The sequence below is a fragment of the Arthrobotrys flagrans genome (genome assembly GCF_004000055.1).
Source record: "Arthrobotrys flagrans strain CBS H-5679 chromosome Unknown unitig_3, whole genome shotgun sequence".
Lineage (NCBI taxonomy): Eukaryota > Fungi > Ascomycota > Orbiliomycetes > Orbiliales > Orbiliaceae > Arthrobotrys > Arthrobotrys flagrans.
This window is the reverse complement of record NW_027137547.1, coordinates 1598940-1620249: the sequence shown is the minus strand read 5'-3', so window position 1 is coordinate 1620249 and position 21310 is coordinate 1598940. Positions and strand designations below refer to the sequence as shown.

Here is a 21310-nt window from a genome sequence, read left to right as displayed (position 1 = left end):
GGCAATACCGAACCTAACCACAAACAGTGATATTGATGACAATGGGCCCGAGGTGACCGTCTTGCTCAACCCGAATGGACCCGCGTGTAGCGAGATGAAGAAGATGGTGGAAACCTTGAGCAGCGACAACCCGGGAGCTTTCTGCGGGAGAGATTAATTCGTCAAAGGATAGAAAGCAGCCTTCAGTTCCAATACCTGGCTCGTTTTCGTATTTGGAGGTAAGCTGGAATCTGAGATATCTATCGAGGTTGTTGTAAGCACCATCATCCAAAAATCGAAATTAAATACTTAGAAAGAAATATAAAGACCTAGCTCCCTATCTCCGAATCACTAAAGTTAGAAAGGTCGAATACTCACTCGAAAAAGTTATGGCTCTCCCTCTCAAGAGTTTCCGTAAACCAACCAGAGTTTTGGGTATCCTTGTTGGCTGTAGCGCCTAAGTTCGAAAAGAGATATATCAATATATGAAGAAAAACACTGAAGCCGTAATTTAAGGTTCTTACGTTGTCTAAGGTCTTTTTCGAGAAGGGGTCCTTCGTGAAATCCATGATCAATCATCTCCTCAACCCAAAGTATGTCGTCTCCATCGAATCCCATGTTCGTGGGACTCCCATGTCTGGCCGTTGCACCAAAGTCGGAAATCGGCACACGGGTTTGACGAATACTTGGGCTTGGTGTAACTCGGCCGGCCCGCTTTCCAAGTAGTCGAGAGGGTCCAACAGCTGGGCTAACCTTACGACGTCCCGCAGAGGAAAAGTGTCTGTTAATGCTACTAGGAATCCCTCCAATGGAGCTCGTTCCGAAACCCCCAAAGCTGAGCACGGACCCGGCTCTGGAGCCTCGTTCTGGGATATTCCAAGGCATCAAATTCTCTTCAAGATCCATAGAGCCTCTTCGAGCGATTCCAGGGTCCTATATATAGAATCAATATATAACTTATCAAGAGAAACGGAGGGGCCGTAATCGTTAACACTAACTTGATCATCCAATCCTAATGCCTCCATACCCATTTCGTCAATGTCAGGGGATATACCGCGACTAATTTGATCATCTACACGCTCAACTCGAACTCTTCGACCTTGCTGTGAGCCTTCAGATCCAGGTTCATCTTCGTTTGAATGGAATCGTGCTCTCTTCCGGCGCTTCATCATACTGGCTTTCCCCAAAATTTCTCCACCAGCATTGGGGTTCAGCAACTTAAGTATATTACTACCTTCAAATGTCGCCAGTAGGGACTCAGCCTTTAGCATTCCGCCCCAACCATAAACCCACTCTTGCGCCTTTTTTTTGATGGCGTATACATTTTGTATATTGTGTCGTTTGCGCCGAGCCAGATTCATATTGTCTAGGTAGTTGGAACCCAAGGCGGCTAAATCTGATGTTCTCAGCTCGAGAGTGTCATCAACCCGGGTCAGTCGCGGCTTTTTCCCATTTTGATGAGAAACAAATACAGCTATCTGATCCTCTTGGGGTTCTAGCTGGCGAGGTGGGAAAGGTTCAGCCCCCTGGTTTCCATTTGAATTTCTAGCTGGGAACAACTCGTCTTGGAGGACATCTAGATCCACAAGATTATCGTTCAACTAATCAATTCATTCGATGTTCCGTTTATCGATTTCAGGAAACCATTAGCATGCCTATACTCGCGCATGGCTCTAATGCAATGGCCGTAACTTACATCAAGATTTTGTTGTCCGTCCTCGTGTTCACGCCAGACTCTTTCGGGGCCGGCGGACATCGTGAGCCAATGCTTTTGCTTCATAATACCAACCGGGTCTTCATTGTTCTGGAGAGGCAAGTCTTCGATATCTATATCAAAATCTTCAGATTGTGGGTGTGGGGCACGGGCCGGGACATCTTGTATCTCGCCATTTTCGTCAAAGATGAAATCAACGTCATCATTAAGCTCCTCTTGGTTCACACTCCCCCGTTGGAAATCATCTCCGCAAAATTGCAGAAACCCAACACCGCCACCGCCACCATCGAGCGAAGAAGAATTCGGAATGATTAATTCGGCTCTAGGGGAAAGCCCAACACCACGAATTGAGAGAGGTAATGAGTGGTCGGAGGGCAACAATGTTTTATCCTCAAGCGTGAGTTGGGTAGTGTGGTGTAGTTGGTCTTCAGGCAGTATGCGAAGCTCAGGAAGAATGAAAGATAATTCCGGGACGAATGCAGGGTCGTCTTGTAACAATAATGCCTCTGGCCTACTAGTAGTTAGATCAGGCGAACTAAAAGAATGTGGAGAATCCAATGGCGTATAGCATACCGAATTCTGGCACCCACAAGATCTATCTGACCTGTATCTAATGGAATGAAAGATTCTCTGTTAATCTTCTGATGGGCGTTCGCGACATCAGTAAAAAGATAGTTATACTGTTCAGAGAACACCCTTGAAACCCCGAAAAGAAGATTTGACTGGAGGCGCAAGGCGAGTGGATTTTCTGACTGGAGGATGGTTCTGCACGCCTTGGCTACATTGACCTCAAGGATTTCCTTTTTGTGAACCTTCTTAGAGAGTATGGTTCTGGGACCAATGGTTGCAACCAACCTAGGTAGAATTACAGCTTAACTGTTAGAATTACACTGATTGTACGCGTTATGAGGGCATTCGGCTCAACAATGGACCTACCAGACGGTTGCGACGCCATACTTCCTCTGCGTCAAGATACGATGGTCGTAAAACATGCTGAAGCCAGGTAGCCCTCAAACGAACGGGTTTCGGTTTCACTAATTGAGAAGACGGCTCATAGAAGGGTAGATAAGAGGTGGGAATCAAACTCTCGACTTTTGTATGTAAGCACCAATTATATTGGTAGTGACGGACTGGTGATTTCCTATAGGATGGATGATGTAATATATGCTATAGCTGGCAAGCACTCGGGGTTTCAAGTAGCTGTATACCGAGTCAGTATATACAGGTAGGGAAGCAGTAAGTTTAATGGCGCTCTCGACACTTGACGGCGTGTCGAGACTGGTTTAATGGACCTGATAGAGATTAGAGATGGAAGAAAGAGAAGTGGTTGCACTTGGTTTCGTTGTAGCCCGTAGTCTCAGTCAGCTCAACACCCCATTTGTGTTTTGCGTTGTTGGGCAATTGCGTTGCGGTATGTTGTACTTTGGGACCGTCATAGTCTCGTGATAATCACGTGGACAATATTTTGTTTGTCAGAGTGTGTTGCTGAGCAACGTCGTCTGGCAAACAACGAGCAAAACAACAACAACGACAGCGATGTGGGATCCGTGTCAAGCCCAGACTGATGCATGCCGATAGACTCGCACAGTAATATCGCCACTAATACCTACCTAACTAAATTACCTCCTATCGGTACACATCCTACCTCGATTACCAAGTTATCCCTGCTGTTTCGCCTTTACTTGCGACGTAAAGGAATATTGCTTCACGACATCTAAATTACCCCGCCAATTATCCGGCTCCCCACGCCCGGGTAGCGGAATACAGCAGAGCTATCGTAGCTGTTGAAATCAATCTCCACGATCTATCTTAAGATGGATGTTCCATCTTCAATCCCGAGACGAGCAGCCAACCGTGACGCTGCCGGGACACCGAATGGTTCTCCTACAAAACGGACTTCCCGCCAGTCGCTAGACCCTATTACGCTCAGCGATTCAAATATAGATGCGGATGCTGCTTATTTAATTGAAGAGGCATCTCGTAGGTCACCCACCAAACGACAACAGTACGAGTATGCATCCGCATCATCGTCACCAGTGAAATCGGGTCGACTTGGAGCTATTACAGAGGTTGAAGGCCGCCTTGCAAGAGCTTCCCTTGGGACTGAAAGCTCTGTTGTGCATAACGCCGATACACCCCAAAAGAAAAATGATAAGGAAAATAGGCCACCATCCCCGTCTTCTCCAGCGGCTGCCCAAGAAACTCCGCAGAAGAGAAAGGGCCCAAAAGCGCCCAGACCCCCAAAGACTCCGGGAAAGACGAGGAGTTACGATCCCGAACGCCCTTTGACTGCAGAGGAGCAGATGAAACTAAGCGACCCGAAAGTTAAGAGGATGCAAAATGTTGCCCAATTGTGTAAGTAAATTGCTCTTGTGTCAAACGAAAACCCATACTCACAGACCAGGTGTCTACTTTAGATTTCCTTGATTACTATTTTGGGCTTCTGAAATATGTCCATGATAGGCGAACTCGCCTTATGAAGTTTAAACAAGAAAACGATGCCGAGGCCGATATCAACCCAGAAGACTACCAAGCCAGGTGGAAACAGTATTGCGGCAGAGAACGTGTCCACTTAAGAAAGCACCGAACCAGGTTACGCGAAACGGACTTCCAAAGATTGACACAAGTCGGTCAAGGTGGTTACGGCCAGGTTTTCCTTGCCAAAAAGAAAGAAACTGGCGAAGTGTGCGCTTTGAAGATTATGAACAAAAAGCTTCTCTTCAAAATGGACGAAATTCGCCATGTTTTAACGGAGAGGGACATCTTGACAGCTGCAAATAGCCCATGGCTAGTGAAGCTTTTATACGCATTCCAGGATGAAACTAACATCTACTTGGCAATGGTACGTTATTTATGTATGTATGCTCTACGATAGACAGATCTGTTAACCAAATGCTAGGAATACGTGGCTGGAGGCGATTTCCGGACACTGCTTAACAATACGGGAGTTCTCCACAACAAACACGCCCGGTTTTACATCGCGGAGATGTTTGCATGTGTCGACGCTCTTCACCAGCTGGGCTATATCCATCGTGATCTAAAACCGGAGAACTTTCTCATTGATGCCAGCGGCCATGTCAAGTTAACGGACTTTGGACTCAGCGCCGGTATCCTAAGTCCCTCAAAACTCGAAAGTATGAGGCTTAAACTCGATAAAGTCAAAGAAATGAACATGGACCTCGTCAGACGATCTACAATTGAGCGCCGGGCTGCCTATAAAAGCTGGAGAGAAAACGATGTTAATTATGTACGATTCTAGACCTCTGGCACCAGAAGCTGTTTAAACTGACATATCATAGGCGAAATCGATTGTCGGATCACCAGACTACATGGCCCCTGAAGTCCTTCGAGGGGAGGAATACGATTATACGGTAGATTATTGGTCTTTAGGATGCATGCTTTTTGAAGCCCTTGCAGGTTATCCACCTTTTGCTGGAGCTTCGGTGGAAGAGACTTGGCACAACTTGAAACATTGGAAGAAAGTTCTACAGAAGCCAGAATATGAGGACCCCAACTATTTCCTGTCAACCCGGACGTGGGATATGATTACTCGGTATGAATTAAGGATTTTTGCTGAATGCTTACCTCCCTTGGAACTAACATGTCGTTTAGATGTATTACGACTCGTGACAAACGCCTATCCAACATATCTGATGTCTTTAAGCACCAATACTTCGCAGAAATTGACTTTGCCCGTCTGCGTACCTCTCGGGCTCCCTTTGTACCAGAGCTCGATTCGGAAACAGACGCTGGATATTTTGATGACTTCAGCAACGAAGCCGACATGGCTAAGTATAAGGAAGTGCACGACAAACAGGCAGCTCTTGAGAAATTAGAGGAAAGAGACGGCGTTCTTGAAAGGGGAGCGTTCGTCGGCTTTACCTTTAGGCACCGGAAAGAAAACATTATGGATGGAATTGGACCCGGTGGAGCAAGGGCAGCGCACGGACGAGAGTCGCCTGAGAAGGATAGAAGAACAGGTGACGTTGGAGAGTACGATACCATATTTAGCTAAGGAAGCACTTATAGCTTCCTTGTCTTAAGTGTTCGTTTTATTATTTTCACACCCCGAAGCCGTTAAGAAGGACAAACCGTCACATTTTTCGACTCCACGTTTCTCTCCATTGTAGTTTTTCTACTGGAGTTCTTGCAAATTAAACTTTAGAAATAGTACTCACATTGTTGTCGAGGCGCACTAGGTGTATTTTTGTTCTTAGTTACCTACCTGGGTAGCAATCATAGCACGCAGTGCCTGCTATTGCTATTTGCAATGGCCGGATTTACCAAAGAACTGATATGGGCGCTTCGTGACTAGTTCTCACTTTTCTTTTCTTTTCCTTTTTTTTTTTTTGTTAATTTGATGGTTTGGGTTCATTTGTACATGAAATCCGTAATTGAATTTCGAGAATTAATACAGAATGCAATCATGTTGCTGTACATTCTTATATTTTAAAGTCCTCGCGTAGGCGGTAATGGATGAACCGCTATGTAGCTAAAGTTAAAGAGTGCTAACGATAAAGGAGAAGGTTGAATGGTTAATCTTTTATCGCAACAGACGTTTCCCTATGCTTCCTGATGGATCGGGGAAAAAGAAGGGGTTGCATCCGGCTAAGTCGATAATGCCATTATACTATTGACTATGTCATGGTCATTCTCCGTCAGAGCCTTGACCGCTTTCTTCCTGGAGACGTTCGCTTGAGCCATGACAAGTTCGATGTCCTTCTGTTCCAAGCCTTCCTCGCTAACCTCTTCGTCATCATCGTCATCGTCCTCCTTCTTCTCAACCTCCTTTCCTTTCTCAGCAGCGGCAGCGAGGTCGGCTTCGATGTTGGCTCCACTGGCATCAGCTGAGGCGGCAACGTTGGCCAATTGTTGAGCGGCAGAAGCCTGGGCTTGGGAGTTGAGATCCTCAATCTTAGCCTCACCGAAGATGATCCAGGTGTTAGAAGATGGAGATTTGTAGACATCAGGGTTGTTGATGACAAAGAGGATCTGAAGAGGAACCAAGTTGTGTAAGCGGCACTGCAGAAAGGAATTGGGACCTAGGGGTTAAAGCTTCTGTTTTAACCTACGTTCTTTGGTCTCCTTAGAGTCACTCGAGTGATTCCAGGGACATGCTTCAGCCCAAGTTTAGCGATGGCCTTGCGAGCCTTTTTCTCGTTCCTAGAGTGAACGGCAACAGCAGAACCAGCCGGGATATCACCATCGTGATCATGGTCGTGGTCGTGGTCGTGGTTGTGGTCGTGGTCGTGGTCATGGTCATGGTCGTGCCCCGATTCGTCAGAGGAGTCTTCTTCCTCAACGACAGCCTTGCGTGGGGCCTCGTCTTCGATCTCTTCAATTCGAGGGTTGGACATTTTGAGGGTAGTTTGGTTTTGAACGGTGGTCGGTGATTGATGGGGGTGTCAAGTCGTTATGTTATCGATGCAATGCAATTGCAGTGGCGCAACCAGTATACGTAGAGGGACCTGTTGAAGTTCAGGAATTTTGTTGGTGGGGCAGATGGCAGGCTTTGTGTTGTGCTGTGCTGTGGTGACTGCTAACCCACTAGCCACACCGACTGTGGCTTAACAGCTCGGTGGCATCCTCGAACGACCAGGGTCGCCAGGCATGAGCTAGGTAACCAAGGACCTACCTCAACATCATCCTTTCCTTTCATTTCTATTCCCTCCTATCCCCTTCCCTTTTATCCCCTTCCCTTACTACATGACAGCTTACTCACTATCTTCATCACCGTCGCCTCCATCTACCCCAATATGCTAGATCTCTTCGAGGTCATCACCACCTCGGGCGTTGTCCTTTGGTCAAAGTCCTACGCTCCGGTCAAATCTTCCGTTATCAACAGCCTCATATCCGATGTCTTCATTGAAGAGCGAAACCAACCCGGCAGCGATGGCAAGTGGTTTAAGAAGGATTCGTATACATTAAAATGGACTCTTGCAGCCGATGTTGGCCTAGTTTTCGTCGTATGTAATCTCTTACCGAACCTCCCATTGGCTGACTCCTCTAACCTTGACCAGGCCGTTTACCAGAGCCTCCTTCATCTTACATGGATTGATGAACTTTTGGACCAAGTCAAGAAGCTATTTGTAGCACTGTATGGAGAAAAAATTAAAACTAGCGCCGGGACAAGGATCCAATGCCATTTCGACCAATACTTTGAAGCAAGCCTTCGCTCCTTCGAACGTAAGGCGGGAGGAACCGCAACAATTCGTCCGGCAAATGCCAGCATAGAAGACCCGAGCAGTGATGGAAATGGTGGGGGGTTCTCGGATGGTGATGAGTGGTCGGCGCCCCCTCCTATGCCTGGCGTCAACAATACTAGTACGTTTGGCCCCGCTAACTATACCCTTAATAAAAGATGCATCATATTGATTATCCCATCGGAGTAAAGGGGCCTCAAATTATCAGCATCAAACACCAGAAACACCATACTCCTCAGAAAAACCTAACCCTCTCATCGAAGTTACGCCGTCCGCAACGTCTTCACTAGTCTCCCCGGCAACGATGGCACAAGCGTTGCTTCAGGCTTCCGGACGGCGCCCTGGCCGTTCCCGTAAGAATCGAAAATCAGCTGGGCCCAGCAGCGCTTCTTCCGCTCATGCATCGTCGGGCGAAGAACGATCTCCTGCAAGGCCTGGCAACAAGTCAAAACGCGGTAAAGAAATGCGGATTTGGGGAGAAGACGGAATAGCGGCTGACGCCAGTGATGATCGGAAACTTGATTATTCGGCCGGAATTAGTACAGACGATGAGCAGGATGAGTCCCTACGGCCCAAGCCTGAAGCGATTGATCAAGATACGTGGGGGACCAGAACCAGCAAAGGCGATTTCCTACTTAAGGATCTGGATTATGAGATCGATGGTATCCTAAAACAGGCAAACAAGGCTGAGAACAGCGAAGAAACCAACAAGAAAGGCCCTGGAGGCCTCGCTAGTGGGTTAGTGGGAGGAGCTATGGGATACTTGAGAAATTTCGTAGGAGGCAAGACCCTCACGAAAGAAGATACCGACAAGGCAATTTCGGGCGTCATGACGCATCTGTTAGAGAAAAATGTTGCAAGAGAAGCCGCGGTTCAAATTTGTGACAGTGTACAGACCAGCCTGATCGGTCAGAAAACTGGGAGTTTCCAGAGTAAGCAAAATCCCACCTCAAATCATACCGAACCCCGGGCAGAACATTATATGTTAATAGTATGGTGACAAACTCCAGGTATTGAAAGTCTTGTTAAACTTGCGATGGAAGACGCTTTGAGGAAAATCTTGACACCAACAACATCCTTAGATCTACTGAGAGAGATCGGACAGGTCCGCGAGGCTGAAGAGCGGCCCTACGTCATTTCGATCGTTGGGGTGAACGGAGTGGGCAAATCGACAAACCTATCCAAAATATGTTTTTTCTTGCTACAAAACAAACTAAAGGTTCTAATTGCTGCGTGCGACACATTTCGATCCGGAGCGGTAGAGCAACTTCGTGTCCACGCCCGAAATTTAAAAGAGTTATCGGAAAGAGAAGGAGGGGTTGTGGAATTATATGAGAAAGGATACGGGAAAGATGCGGCAAACATTGCTAAGGATGCGGTTTCTTACGCGAGCACACAAGGCTTCGATGTTGTTTTAATCGACACCGCCGGTCGTCGCCATAATGACCAGCGCTTGATGTCGTCGCTTGAGAAATTCGCGAAATTCGCCAATCCAGATAAGATCTTGATGGTGGGAGAAGCTCTGGTTGGCTCGGATAGCGTCCAGCAAGCCCGAAATTTCAATGCGGCGTTTGGAAAGGAAAGGAAATTGGACGGGTTTATCATTAGTAAATGCGACACAGTTGGAGACATGGTCGGAACTTTGATAAGCATGGTTTTTGCGACTGGGATTCCGGTAGTGTTTTTGGGAGTCGGCCAGAACTACACCGACCTTCGGACTTTGAATGTCAAGTGGGCGGTGGGGCTGTTGATGAGCTAAATTTTCTATACAGTAGTAATTTTTAATAGCCAAGTAGGTACGTAGCTAAGTGGGTACTTTATGTGCGGTTTCTGCTGAGGGTTTAGCCATGGACCAGATGCGTTGTTTGTATTGTATTGAAAGGCTTGTATCCAAGCAATAGCGAGCCGTATTAGGAATATTAATTGAAATCAATTAAACCAAAAACTTCCTAATGCAGTATAGACCACTTCCGGAAACAGGGTTTCTCCATAGCAACGCGACAAGGGCGCTGGGTAAACACCTCCACATCTGGTCTCTCATTCTTGGCTCAACTGCACGACAAAGCACCCGCCAGCTGTCCATGTACTTAGCACTTACATACTTAAGTAGGTACTTACATGTATGTCACCACCATCTTGCATCCGTGTGCATCCATGTAAACTTCAATTGAAGGATAGCATCGATCGGATCCTCTTTACCTCATCTCAGGCGCATTTATCTATCAATCATTCTACCTTCGGCTCTTCGACTTCCTGAACAATGGGCGAAGACTACGAAATCCTCGAGCTCATAGGTCCGCTCCTCCGTCTTTCTCGACATCCTCGATCGTCTCTAAACTAACCGCATGCTTCATAGGCCGAGGTTCATTCGGTCAGATTCATAAGGTTCGGCGTATTCGAGATGGCTTGGTAAGTCATTAATCAAAAGTTCATGGGATGTGATTCCCACGTTTCTGACCGCACTTCTGACCACACTTCCATCCTCAGATCCTCGCCCGAAAGGAAATCTCGTACAACCGCATGTCAGCCAAAGAGAAGGAGCAACTGACTGCCGAATTTTCCATCCTGTCGAAACTCCAGCATCCGAACATTGTTCGGTATTTCAATCGCGAACACAACAAGACCGACCAGTCGCTCTACATATACATGGAATATTGCGGGGGTGGAGACCTGTCAACTCATATAAAGCGATGCAAATCCAACGGAACTTTAGTCCCGGAGCATGTGGTCTGGAGTATATTCACGCAGCTTGTTTTGGCACTTTATAAATGTCATCATGGCTCCGATCCTCCGGCTCTTGATGATATGAACGAAGGTTGGGACAAGAAAAAGAAGGCAGGCTCGACAGTTACCACTTCCGTTTCCAATACCGGGGGTGTCAAAGCGAGTAGGGAGGTCATTGTCCATCGTGACCTCAAACCGGAAAATGGTAAGCTCATTTACAAGGGATAATGCTCGTTCCTGTACTAAATCTGCCCGGTATAGTATTCCTGGATCACGACACTTGCGTTAAGTTGGGCGACTTTGGGCTTTCTCGCATACTGGCTTCCGACCAGCATATGGCGACCACTTACGTCGGAACACCTTACTACATGTCCCCCGAGATTGTCTGTGATTTGCCGTACACATCAAGAAGTGATATCTGGTCGCTCGGCTGTGTCATATATGAACTATGTGCACTTTCCCCCCCCTTCGATGCCAAAAGTCTCCCCTCTCTCTGTCAAAAAATTCAGGCAGGGAGATATTCGCCAATTCCGAGCTCGTATAGTCCAGAGCTGCGGAGAGTAGTCGACCTCTGCTTGAGAACAAACCCATCGGACAGACCTGATACAGCGAAACTACTCGATTTGCAGATTATACGAACTATAAGGAGGGAGCTCGATGCATTAGAGATCAGCCGCTCCCTGAAAATCCGAGAAGAGACATTGAGGCGAAGGGAGAAAGAACTAGAAGCCGCTGAAAAGAATATGAACAAGATTCTCGAAGATGCGGCCTCGCGAATGAGAGCTGAGATTGACGCAGAATTACGCAAGGTATGGGATGAGAAGGCAGAGGACGAGATACGCCGAAGGGTGGATTTAGAAGTTACACGCCGGTGTGCAGACCACGATACGGATATGAAACGACAATATCACGAGGCATTAGAAGCGATGCGAAGCGAATTCCGCTCGGTGTTTGAGAAACAAGTCAAAGAAGAGGTTCAGAAGAGGGTTGCAGATGAGCTGCTTTCCAGCAAAATCAGTGTGCTCGATGTTGCGGAACGAGATGCACGGGGTGGGAGCATCCACACTATTCAGCCAGCGTCCGCCGGAAGCCCTCTCGAGGCGCCAGAGCCAGACCCTCAGATTGGCTGCTCGAGTTCATTAGCAGACCTGCAAGCTACTCACCCTAAGCCGGAGGACGTTTGCCCTGCGTCACCCATGGACATATCCGCATCGCCTGCCCCTGCCCCCAACAGCGCCATGCACCGACGGATGCATACTCAACAGCAATCGCCCACACGCAGACGTAATACGTCAGTGTCGCAACCCGTGACAAGAAGTGAGAGCTCTGGCTTTCCAGAAACCGATGGTATATACAGCGACGACGATGAAGAAGAGGATGAACGGGATGAACCAAGCGCCCTGCAGAACCCTCTCACTCGCCCGGTCTTTGTGACGTCCAATACTACCCCGGCAGGTCTGGCCCGACAAGGACTCTCCAGGGTTTACTCTGCACCGATGAATCAAAATCCGCAGTTTTCAAACCCAACCAATCCATCCACCCCGCCTAGGGGGAGGAGAACAAGTTCTGGGCATGGGATGCTTAAACCGAATCCTGGAGCCGAAAATAGACAGTCATCGCCTACCAGACGCCTTTTCGCAGGTAACTTTGATATGGCACCCGAGGCTAGAAAAACTACTATTGGTGTGAAGGCCGCCGCTATGAATAATACTCGCGGTAAAAGTATAGTAGCCCTGCAGAAAGAAAAGAAGGAGAAAGAGAATAGCTACGACACGGTCGCTGTGTGGGACCGCGAGACAGAACTTGATATGCCGAGTCCTTTTAAAAAGGACAATTTGTATTGAGTCAGGTGGAATGATTCATGTGGATCGATTTCCGTGGTAGACAGGGGTCGGGGCAGGCCTAGATTGGGTGCCATTAGGTCTTTAGATCACGCATTTTGATGATAACGAGTCTTCTTTCTTGTGGGGTTTTCGTATACCACATCCACGGATGTTCAAATGGAGTTTTGCATGGGACATGTATATTTCGATTTCGCATTTCACGGGTTGGATAATAGTGTATAGCAGGTGGAGTTGGCGTGTTCTTTTAATTGTTCCATGTTCAATAATGCAATAGCCCTGAGTGGCGGCGTGTATGGTTTACCACTCCACTCAACCGGTATTTGATAGTGCATATTATACAGTCTCACCGTACAGCTATACTAGTCAGATCCCGATACATCACGCAGTCGGGAATTGTAGGGTTGTATCCATATATATGCAGCATTCTGCACTGCTTGGGCCTTCCTTGTAGGGTAGCACACTATCAACCCTTTCAGGATTTGGGTAGAGATTCGACAAGTTGCTGTAACGCAGATTGCTTTTCACCCAAAACTGTCACACCATAAGGGGTCAGTTGGCTCTCAAATATGGCTGAGTCCAAAGTTCGGGGTATAGGGCGGCCACTTACCGACACGGCCGTTGTTCCAGTCAACTACCTAGCAGTAGCCGGGGAATGTCAGAGCGAGGACTTAATTCCTGGGTATCTCTAAGCCGTATGGCACAAAGGAAGGGCACATACAATTGGCCTTTTTACTGCGTCCACACCTTTCGCTCCCTCGAGAATTTTCATAGCATCATGGACCCCCCTCGCACCTTCAACGATATCCCCCACCTTATTTTCGCCGACGTAGTCAAGGATACTTCTTAGTTGGGTGGTGGTCATCGGCCCTTCGACGACGTCTAACTCGAATATTTGTTTTTTGTCTCCAGCATTGGTGTTTCCATTCGTGCCGAGATCCGCCGAGGACTCCTCAGCAGCAGTATTTGCAGTCTTCAGAGCAGATAGAACTCGGTTTGACGCTTCCGAACGAGGTGAATGGAAGAGCGTCAGGACATCGAGAGTTTTATGCTACGGTGTGCACCAACGGATTGATGTTAGTTTATTCGGCAGAGAGAGAGATGCCTTCATATAAAACATGTCTGCTTTGATGACAACAGTTGTGCATACGTACAAATCTGAACATTTCGGTGCACTCTAGTCGAATATCAGTTATCAAGCTTGGTCGGGTAGATTCGAATTTAAATTTATACCGTGATAGCTAGCTACTTAGGAACAATATCTGTGATGTCAGAATTAAAACAACATACCACAAAAGTACAACGCATTGCAGCCGATGTATCTGCTCACTTTAACTATTCGATACATTCCAATGTGGTATTACTAATATATATTGGTAGTATTGGCCTCGACATCGGATTAATGCAAGTTGATTAAGAGGTTTTTTTAAATGAAGTACATGTGCGGGTGCCTTATACGCACTCGACATGTAGGCGTCATTGGAATAATGACCTGTCAAATACAGAAACGAAGGCATGAAGCAGAGCAAAAGGCTTTGCTTCAAAAAACAAAACAAGGGTTCAAAGAGGTGGGTATAATACTCCGTGAAAGCAGCAAAGCTAAAGGAGAAAAAAAAAAAAAGGTATAACGGGAGAGTGTGTTCCTGAAGAGAACGAAAGAGAATACATCGGGGCCTCCATGGGCCATTGATCAAAATTTCGAGAATATAAAAGAGACATTCAGTGAAAAGCAGGTGTCAAGCAGAGGCACCGAAACACGAAATTAAATAACGTGGAGAAGCACCTAGCAAAAAGCCCATTTAAATGTTAGGAAGAAATCAAAACCAACAACAGAAACCAAGGGAAGCATATTATCAATCTACGCCCCCCTGGGAGACACAGGATCGGAGTCAATCAGAATTTCAGACAGACTAGGGCCCTCCATAGTGGACCCAGTTCCCATTGAAATATTACCACGAAGTATTGCGAACAGTGCTTGCTCGAGGCGAAGGTTCCTCTGTTCTAACTTTCGAACTCTATCTTCTAGGTTCGCGATAGTGCCATGGCTGATCGCCTGATCGCCTTGCTGGGTTATAATTTCGGAAGATGATCTTGGGGTGCTGCTTAAGTCTCTGAGGGTCATTTTGCCACTATACTGGTTCCCCAACCCGTCTCGTGAACTAGGCGATACTTCATAAACAACTGTAATCGGCGAGATAGAAAATGTTGCACTACCCGTCTTCTGTCTCCGAGGTTTGCCCTGACCCCGTTTCGGCTTAGAAGGCGGACAGTCCGGATTGTGAGATACATCGCCGAGTACAACGCCCCGTTTGTTTTTCAAATCCTCGAGATCTTTAAGTTTCCTAGCCTTGACAGAAATTTCACGTTCGCTGCGGGTCCGAGACGGGGTCGCGGCGCGGCGGTTTTTAAGGGAGCCAACCTCACTCGCCAGCGACAACTGTGAGCCAATAGATGATCTCGTCGCGGCGGCAGCGCGTATTTTAATTGCGAGGTTCATGGCGTCGCCGTGCCCCTCAGGTAGCGATGGGAGCTCACGGGTCGGGGGAGGCCCAGGCTGGGTTGAATTGATTGGTATCACTGAATAGGTTTCGGACTTCGTATTGAGGGGTGCGCAACTCATATCCTCGATGCCGGAGGAGACTGGGGAGGAAGTAAGCAAAGATATATCATCCTTTCTAATCGGAGAGGAAAACCGTGCAGGTCGAGTCGAAAGTGTTACCCCTCGAAGTGTGGAATCTGACGAATATCGCCTTTGGGCCGAGGAGGGATCAATGTATGTTTGTGGGACCGCTGAGAACTTGGCAATTTGGCTAGATCTTGAATAGTCTGGTGGAATAGATGTATAGGAGAATGCCGAGCTAGCTCTTTGTTTCGGTAATTTGATCGAGTATGAAGCTTGTGGTTGCGGTGCTGTTGGAGGGGAGACAATGAGTGCAGCCTGACAGGATGACAGGTCGCTTCCTGAAGAGTTTCGCGTCCATCTTGTCATAGCTCGGGCATCAGTAGGAGTAGTCCCGTCATACCCGTTCGCAAAAGCAGGGTCATGGTCTTTCCATGCCTGACTAACAAAACTGCTTCGGCAATTACTTCGATCTGAGGAAAAGTCGGCAGATGTGGTTTTCCGAGCGCCCTCCCTGTTACTATATTCGCTTGAAGTCGGCGTCCAAGGAGAGGGAATTACACCCTCAGGATCCCTTCCCGGAATATAATCCACCTGAATAGCAAGATACGAATTTCCTCTCGACGTCTTCTCCGGTCGGACTTTCTCTGGGAGCGCAATAGTAGAAGGAACGGGGAGAGAAACAAAGCTCTTGCGCTGGGAGAGTAAATCCTTCGATGCAGTTTTCAAATACTTGAAGGATATCTTGCGATGTCTGGAATCAATTGCCAGATCATCTGTGGCCTTTGCAGGTCGAGAGTAATCCTCGGGGCGGGACGACCTCAAGAACTCGGCGAGGTCGTGGGTTGATGATATGCGCATGTCCCTTCGGTTGACAAGTTCTTGGAGTTCTCTATCCGAGCTGAAAACGCTAGACGGAATAAGAGGTCCCTGCTGATGAGGGTATGAAGGTTGGCAACTCGGTGAGGGCAATGCCATGTCTTAAAGCAGGCCTTAAGGCAAGAGCGCTCCAGCCTCGCTAATTGATATGATCGATCAAGGAAGGGCAAGGACCCAATATGAGTAGATGGGGGCACTTGTAGAACCCCCCCTATAATAAAAAAATAAAAAGAAGAAAAAACCAGGCTTCCTTGGAGAATAGACGGACCAAGGAATGGGGATGGACGAGTGAAATAAGCCTGTTTAAGCAATATCAACCGTTGGGTATTTAACAGCGGTACAGTGGTGATCGCACGATGGCGGCCGATGCTTCCTGAGGTGCTACCACATCATTCGAAGGACGAAACCCGGGGAATAAAAGACAGTTAGCGAACAAAGGAGAAAAAAGAAGTAACGAGTTAGATATTTTTTTTGGAGCCAGGGGAATTTGGCGATTATTCGAGATGTTGCATGCACAGCACAGCTACGGTCTGGGAGCGAGGGGTTCGGGGATAGGTTGTTGGTTTGAGGTAAGGGCTGGACCGCGACCGTCAGCACCAAGGAAAAGTTGGATGCAGTTTTATACAAACGGCCCTGTCAAATGCCCCCCCCAAACAACCAGGCGAAGGTTTAATTCCGGGGGATTTGGACAACCATCTACGAAGTAGACGATGATGATGTTTGATGTTGACGTTGATAGAGTGTACAAGGGCTTATTATATTGCTATTGAAGTGGTGTTGATCGAGTCGTCGAACTTGGACTTCTGTGTTGCGTCGTGTTGGAGTTTTGCCGCCTCGCGTGTGTATTGTGTGTTATAAAGCACTATATGTCGACACTTTAGTCAGAACTCGAGTATTCAGAAGCTAGATACTTAAGCACCTAGGTAAGAATCTGTGCACATATATGTAAACATATCCCTTCGATAGCCCCCTCCCGAGTCTGACTCGTAGCTAATCAACCTTCAATTGGCCGGATGCGCGTATGCATGTTTCTCGTTAGCAGCTTTACCTCCTGCCTTGCCTTGGATGACATCCTATGTGATAACCGTACGAGAGGGGCTAACTAACCACATACACAATGCAATGCTGTAACGTATGTACTTACTTATCTATGTATAAAGTAACCAGGTGGGAGGATGTTGGAAAGGAGAAGAAGGAAGTGATGAGCATTCCCCATTTCCTACCCCTCTCCTTCTTATTAATTATTTAGCCATTACAATCGCAATTGACACTCCAGCGCAAGATTTTTTGTTCATTTGTTCTGGGAAACGGCACATCCAAAGTGGTTATTACTCTTTCAGGGATGGCGGCTCCCACGCTCAGGCCATGCAGCAAGGGGGATGCCCGTCAAGCACACCTTGCGATTTCAGCCCACCCAATCCCAGAGCCAGGGTGGAGTGCGGTCGAGACCCTGTGGCTGTTCATGCTACTTCTGACAGGCGATTTTTTCCCCAGGGTCCCACAGCCATACCATTTCCCGTAGTTTGCCCGTACCCGTTGCCGATGTGTCGCCAAGAGCAAGGTGCACGGTGGTTGTCGATTGAATGTGTTGTTGGATGTGTTGCTCATTTTTTGATCCTTGCACGCGCCACCAACAAACAACATCCGTTCCATACCTTGAGAAAACACAGGAAGCAATTGCTTGCTGGTTACTTAGCACTCAACCAAAGCACGTCTCCAAGATGCCATAACCACCACCACAGCCATCTCCATCACCGTAGCTATATCGACATGCTCAGCTGTCTCCAAATCACATTAGTCTAACCTTGCTTGCTAAGCCGAAATACCATCCTCTACCGCCATGGAGTCTTCTGATTCTCCCGTGATTACCGCGATCAGGTTCGTGTAAAACCCAAGGGCTTTTTTTTAGCCCTATGATGAGTAGCTCAGCTTTACTGACAACTTTATCCGTTCACAATCCAGGTATCTCACCGGCCTCCCTCCTGGCCTCCATTGGCTTTGCCACCGGTCTTCCAATGCGAGCCAAAATGCTGGTGATGGATCGAATTCTACACTCGAGCAACGAATTGAAGCAACGATCGTATGCATGGAACTATTCGTTGAACCAGAAAACAACCCAACCCTAGAACTTTTCCAAGACAAGGTCGCTCGTTTTCTAGACTGCCAGTTTTGCGTCAAGGGGTGGCATAATGCAAAGAAAACGGTCCGAAAGAACTATGAAGGGTTTGTTCCGTGTCATGAAATACTTGCTACTCTGTATCTCTGACGTTACTTGAAATTGTTTAATTTATAGAGACTATGCTCCAGACGTACTGGACCATTTCGTTCAGGGAATCGATAATTGGGACTACAAGCGAATCCTTGCTGCTTTATTGCCTACAGAGACGGCTTTACGAAATCGAAAACCAGGGGAAGCGGCAATGAGCTACATCAACAATCGTGTGTATGTCGCTATATATGACTGCATGTTTGTCCCCCAGTTGCTTGATAAGCACAACGATCTCGCCCAAGCCTTCATAACAACCTTCAGTGCCATACAAGAAGGTGGACGTCATATGGGAATGGCCGAAGCTCTTCCTGCTCTTTGTGCATTCCTTTTCATGCAACCTACTGTCCTTAAGGACTGGGCGGTGAAATGCCTTCAAAGGATGAGCAAACCAATCGGTCCCCCGGAATACGATACTTGGTTACAGCCAGATTTTAAAAAGGTTCTCAGCATCACTTCATCTGCTGCTACTGACTGGGGCTTTATGACAAGGTTTTGGAGCGGAGCTGCTGTTTTGATGGAAGCTTTAGACAAGTCGGTCATCGTTAGCCGAATAGCTGGGAGCGATTGTGATATCTTCCGGGCTCTAGTTTCGCACCTACAATGGAATAGTCCCCATCTCCTCTTTCTGCTACGCCTGCTGAAATCACTTCTCACCAAAACCAACACTGATTTCTGGGAGGCAGTAAGCTCTATGCCACCAACAGTAAGCATCTTTCATACTGAAAAGGGAACGCCTCCTGGGATGTATATTGACCAAAAATTTGCCCTGACAGGCTTTGCTGGAATTAATATTCAATAACCCCAAGTTCGATGAGGCATTCCTTGGGATATCGATTTCTAACAATGTACCTGACCCGTCATTAGTAGATCTAACTAGTTGGGTCGGTCCATTTGTTAGCTCACTCAATTTATCAACAAGGCCCCAGGCTTGTACCTCGCTTCTGTTTCAATTCCTCCAGCGTCTTCAAGACAATCGCTTCCCCATCGAAGCAAGGCAATCTTGCATCAGCATAGGGCTCAGCGTGTTGGATAAAACATTTGAGCTATTTCAAGGACGAGATTTCGGGTTAGACGAAACGCAGCATCAAGGAAACCGTATTATCATCAGAGAGACAATAAGTTTGGCCAACTCTCACCTCCAGATCCTGTTGAAATCTCTTTCTCGCGTGGGCACAGAGGATAGGGCTGTTGCGCTCAGCGTATTCCGGTCGATTCTTCGAACGGAGTGCAGAATATTTCAAGCTGATTTCAAGTCTCTCCTTCGTGATAATACCTTGTCACCCTCGGCTATCGGCTACTCCCCTGGAGTTTGGGGAGGATTATATGACAGCTTTCCTACCGACGATTTCGAATATGCTCGAATGATTCTATGCGCGACATCAGACCTAACAAGTATCGAGAAATTGGTGACAAAGGGGGACCCAATGAACGAGCCGGCCCGGCTGGAATTTAATAAAAACCTCGGGCATATCAAAACTTCAGCGGCAAACTTTTTAAATCGCATAGCGGAATATGATGCCCTCGTCCTAAAAAATCTGTTCGCCGACAAGGCCGCATCGACCGCCCTTGTTTTTTCCTTGTTCGATCCCTATCAGGAAAATTACCTCGCATCTGCCGACATCCTCAAGCAGGCCTTCGGAACACTTGAAAAGCTTAAGGCACTAATGGGCCTGCTTATGGAGTATTTCGATCAGACTCTAATTGCACTCGATCACTCGGTTTCCCAACTACGGGATCTAAGGACCTTTGGGCCGATGCCACGGTTTTTAAAAACGTCTGATAACATTCTAGAAATATTTTGCTGCCCCCGTTCCGGACTCTTGAGCCTGAAAAGAGTGCAACTGAACAATACACAGAAACTCCTGGTTCGCCAATACTGGAATAACCAATGGGCTACCCTTGGCATTATTTTCGATAATGCAATAAAGTGGTCTCAAATTTACGAGAAAGAAGTTATGGTAGAATTTACAAGGGATGTCATGGACTACGCCGGAAAGCTGTTTTCCGAGTTGACAGTGTTTGAGAAGGCCCTTACCGACACCGGGGAAACCGTTACCATCGATCTTGTAGCTTCACCGGATGACCGGGTCTCGGATGACGGCCGCCAGCTTCTTTCAAAGGTCAGCATGATTCTAAGCCGGGTTGCATCCTGGCTTCGCCTCCGTGACGAAGCATTGCTCAGCATGTGCCAATCATTATTGTGTCGGATGCTGAAGAAATTCCATCACGCTGGTGTCCCTCTGGGCGATGATGCTCTTGATATTTGCCAGAACATGGCGGTGGGGACACGGAAAAAGTATATTACGAACATGACAGATCAGCAAAAGCTTGAGCTCCGCCTCGCAGTGGGGTTACACAGGCCTATCGATATTGCGGAAAATGAGGAGCCTATGCCCGCGATCAAACTAGAGTTAGAGGAAGAGCCCATCGTCGAACCCCCACCGAAGCGGCTCAAGTCAGAAGCGGTCGGTCTAGATACATGGGTCACTAAGCCAAAAGATCCAACTTCATCTCCAGCAAACCCCCAGGTAGCTCAGAAGCACAACGTCAAAACCCTACCTCCCAAGACGGCGCTTGTGAAAAAGGAAGAGCCCATCGCCAAGCGTTCGCAGCGAGCCTCTGGTTCCACCGGGTCTTCCCTCCTCAAGAGTATAAAGGCCGAAGTTCGGAGCGATATCAAGGCAAGAAACATGACGCAACCGTCCTCGACACTCAAATCAATCACATCTACGGAAGGTGTCAAGCTCAAGACCCTGAACGCACTGATAATACCGCAGGCAGACAAACCGCAGAGGACGATACAGGAAGACGATTCTTCTTCCTCTGATGAACAGGAAGACATCGGGAATGATGTTTTTGCAATACCCAAATCGATCAAACCCACTGAGAAGCCAAAGGGTCCCGGAGAACTGGATTCATAGGCGGTTCCACAATATTTACCAGGGGCCCCTTTGGTGATCCTGGCCCGCGGCAGGCACAGAGTGCTGCTGATATAAGAGCAAGACTAACTCCGGATCTTACCCCTCTGTTCCGTAGTATCCTGGGCTGGAGTTTCTTCCATTCTGGCGACTTGCCCCCAAA

At 47.6% G+C, this 21310-nt stretch overlaps 8 protein-coding genes across 9 annotated transcripts; 4 read left to right on the top strand and 4 right to left on the bottom strand.

Annotated features, from left to right (window-relative positions):
* Window positions 1–13: 13 nt before the first annotated feature.
* Window positions 14–2685, bottom strand: DFL_001853 (uncharacterized protein; the record flags this gene model as incomplete). Of its 2 annotated transcripts, XM_067630542.1 has the most annotated exons (7): window positions 14–239; window positions 358–436; window positions 504–912; window positions 978–1580; window positions 1676–2204; window positions 2267–2548; window positions 2630–2685. In XM_067630542.1, the coding sequence occupies 7 exons, from the start codon at window positions 2683–2685 to the stop codon at window positions 14–16; spliced, it is 2184 nt and encodes a 727-aa protein (XP_067493176.1). The 2 variants fall into 2 exon arrangements, with proteins under 2 accessions (XP_067493176.1, XP_067493177.1); XM_067630543.1 differs by lacking the exons at window positions 14–239; window positions 358–436 and having other exon boundaries at window positions 555–845.
* An 822-nt stretch (window positions 2686–3507) lies between these two features.
* Window positions 3508–5708, top strand: DFL_001852 (uncharacterized protein; the record flags this gene model as incomplete). Its single annotated transcript, XM_067630541.1, has 5 exons — window positions 3508–4048; window positions 4111–4535; window positions 4593–4940; window positions 4993–5246; window positions 5306–5708. 5 exons carry the CDS (start codon window positions 3508–3510, stop codon window positions 5706–5708), a joined length of 1971 nt encoding a protein of 656 aa, XP_067493175.1.
* A 593-nt stretch (window positions 5709–6301) lies between these two features.
* On the bottom strand, window positions 6302–7050 carry DFL_001851 (uncharacterized protein; the record flags this gene model as incomplete). The annotated part of the gene is made up of 2 exons (XM_067630540.1): window positions 6302–6685; window positions 6766–7050. 2 exons carry the CDS (start codon window positions 7048–7050, stop codon window positions 6302–6304), a joined length of 669 nt encoding a protein of 222 aa, XP_067493174.1.
* A 399-nt stretch (window positions 7051–7449) lies between these two features.
* On the top strand, window positions 7450–9655 carry DFL_001850 (uncharacterized protein; the record flags this gene model as incomplete). The annotated part of the gene is made up of 4 exons (XM_067630539.1): window positions 7450–7659; window positions 7714–8017; window positions 8088–8828; window positions 8907–9655. The coding sequence occupies 4 exons, from the start codon at window positions 7450–7452 to the stop codon at window positions 9653–9655; spliced, it is 2004 nt and encodes a 667-aa protein (XP_067493173.1).
* Window positions 9656–10156: 501 nt separating this feature from the next.
* On the top strand, window positions 10157–12464 carry DFL_001849 (uncharacterized protein; the record flags this gene model as incomplete). Its single annotated transcript, XM_067630537.1, has 4 exons — window positions 10157–10190; window positions 10253–10305; window positions 10384–10825; window positions 10882–12464. 4 exons carry the CDS (start codon window positions 10157–10159, stop codon window positions 12462–12464), a joined length of 2112 nt encoding a protein of 703 aa, XP_067493172.1.
* A 472-nt stretch (window positions 12465–12936) lies between these two features.
* On the bottom strand, window positions 12937–13627 carry DFL_001848 (uncharacterized protein; the record flags this gene model as incomplete). Its single annotated transcript, XM_067630536.1, has 4 exons — window positions 12937–12995; window positions 13072–13099; window positions 13183–13512; window positions 13616–13627. The coding sequence occupies 4 exons, from the start codon at window positions 13625–13627 to the stop codon at window positions 12937–12939; spliced, it is 429 nt and encodes a 142-aa protein (XP_067493171.1).
* A 692-nt stretch (window positions 13628–14319) lies between these two features.
* DFL_001847 (uncharacterized protein) lies at window positions 14320–16059 on the bottom strand (the record flags this gene model as incomplete). The annotated part of the gene is made up of 1 exon (XM_067630535.1): window positions 14320–16059. The coding sequence occupies one exon, from the start codon at window positions 16057–16059 to the stop codon at window positions 14320–14322; it is 1740 nt and encodes a 579-aa protein (XP_067493170.1).
* A 1741-nt stretch (window positions 16060–17800) lies between these two features.
* Window positions 17801–21150, top strand: DFL_001846 (uncharacterized protein; the record flags this gene model as incomplete). The annotated part of the gene is made up of 4 exons (XM_067630534.1): window positions 17801–17838; window positions 17923–18183; window positions 18254–18932; window positions 19003–21150. 4 exons carry the CDS (start codon window positions 17801–17803, stop codon window positions 21148–21150), a joined length of 3126 nt encoding a protein of 1041 aa, XP_067493169.1.
* Window positions 21151–21310: the final 160 nt, after the last annotated feature.